Below are 1476 nucleotides of genomic sequence, written 5' to 3'. Positions count from 1 at the left end.
CGCGGGCCATCTCGACATTACGGCGGGACGCGTTCCCAACCGGGGCGGCGCTCCCGTCATAGCCCGCGCCAAGCCTAGTCCCCTTGTACGAAGAGGGCTGCTTAGCAGTGGCAGCCCTCCTCGCCCTCCTACTCTAGGACTTCGGTCCACGGGGCGGTATCCTCCCCGCGCGAGGGACCCGAAATCGCCTCAGGGGCAGAAGGGTCTTCCCCGCCAGGTCCAGAGGATGAACCACCGGCGCCAGGCGGCCCCGCGCCACCCCGCGGGCCCCCACCCCCAGCGACAGAAGTACCCCCTCTCCCCTTTTTCTTCCCGGTCTTCTTCCTCTTCCTCAGCTCCTCGGCCCGCCCCCGACCGCTCCCAGGCCCGCGGGAAGGTCTACGCGAAGCCGGGACAGAGCCTGACTCCAACGCAGCCCCCTCACGCGCCGCACGGCGAGCGGCGGCGGACAAAGAGGCCGCCCTGGAAGAGCCTTTAGAAACGGCCCTGCCCCTCGCTGATCCGGCGCGGCTGGAGACCGAAACTCCACGCCCAGCACCTGACAACCCGCGAACAGGCTCTTGAGGCTGCCCCTCCAGTCTCGCGAGCCTGGAATCCAGTCCGGTGAGAGTCGCACTTATCTCGGCCAAGAAACCGAGAACGTGCGGGTCACCGGACTGGCCGACAAGGGAGACCGGATGTCGAGAGACGTCCCAGGTCGACCCCGCAGCCCCAGACAACCCGGGAACGACCCGGCCCGTCACGCCGCAGGGAGTGAAATCCTCGCCGACGCGGAGGCACCCGGTACCACCCTCGTCCTCCTCAGGTACCTGGACGCATCAGAAGCTTTGTCCAGTTCCCCTTAGAGACGATCCACTTCGCCTCTGCACCGCGTTCTGCCTAGTACGGCGATTCGGTCCACGTCGGTCGCGATCGACACGGACGTCCCCATCGCCCTACAGGCCAGCAGAACCGCGGCTTCCCTGGAAAGATACAGGGCCATCTTGAGCTTGCCACTCAAGCCGCCCTGCAGCGTTCCCGACCGGACACGCGCCGACTCCGCTTCAGCCAATCAGTTGTCAATCATGCTGGCGACATCCGTGGTCGAGCTCTCGTGGAGCAGCGCAATGCACCGGTCCACCTCTCTCCTCTGGACCGGGATGAAGAATGAGGAGGAGGAGGGGATGTGGACCCTGCGCAAAGGCGCGTCCACCATCCCCGCATCCTCGTCGCCGGACATGGTTGGGTGAGGCGGGCCGCCCGAAAGCCCTCCATTACCCTTCCCTTCATTCGCGTCCCGATGGATGCATCAGAGTCGATCGAGGAAGACCGAAACGGGCCCGAGCCGTCCTTTCTCGGTCTCCCCCGAATCCTCTTTTTCTTCTCCGATCGCTCCCGAGATCCGTCCCGTTGTGGGAATACCCTGGAGGAGGGACCCGCCACGGGTTCCTCCATCACCCTCTTCTCTATCTCGGAGCCGCTAGCCAAAGTGGCGGG

The 1476-nt window shown here is 65.7% G+C and overlaps 1 protein-coding gene across 1 annotated transcript; it reads right to left on the bottom strand.

The window, feature by feature from the left end:
* Positions 1-128: 128 nt before the first annotated feature.
* On the bottom strand, positions 129-982 carry LOC108729043 (collagen alpha-2(I) chain). The gene is made up of 2 exons (XM_018457959.1): positions 887-982; positions 129-809 (listed from the first exon to the last, which is right to left on the bottom strand). The coding sequence occupies exons 1-2, from the start codon at positions 980-982 to the stop codon at positions 129-131; spliced, it is 777 nt and encodes a 258-aa protein (XP_018313461.1).
* Between the last annotated feature and the right edge of the window lie 494 nt (positions 983-1476).

The sequence above is a fragment of the Mycetomoellerius zeteki genome, unplaced genomic scaffold (assembly GCF_001594055.1).
Source record: "Mycetomoellerius zeteki isolate Tzet28-1 unplaced genomic scaffold, Tzet1.0 scaffold7, whole genome shotgun sequence".
In the NCBI taxonomy this organism is placed as follows: domain Eukaryota; kingdom Metazoa; phylum Arthropoda; class Insecta; order Hymenoptera; family Formicidae; genus Mycetomoellerius; species Mycetomoellerius zeteki.
Note: the sequence above shows the minus strand (reverse complement) of the source record. Positions and strands in the feature narration are given on the sequence as shown.

Bases quoted from the DNA above. Each gene is read 5' to 3' on its own strand.
- LOC108729043 (XM_018457959.1), bottom strand. From the start codon at position 982: ATGGCCCTGTATCTTTCCAGGGAAGCCGCGGTTCTGCTGGCCTGTAGG. The intron at 810-886 runs GTACTAGGCAGA...TGATGCGTCCAG, and splicing joins CCGACGTGGACCGAATCGCC to GTACCTGAGGAGGACGAGGG.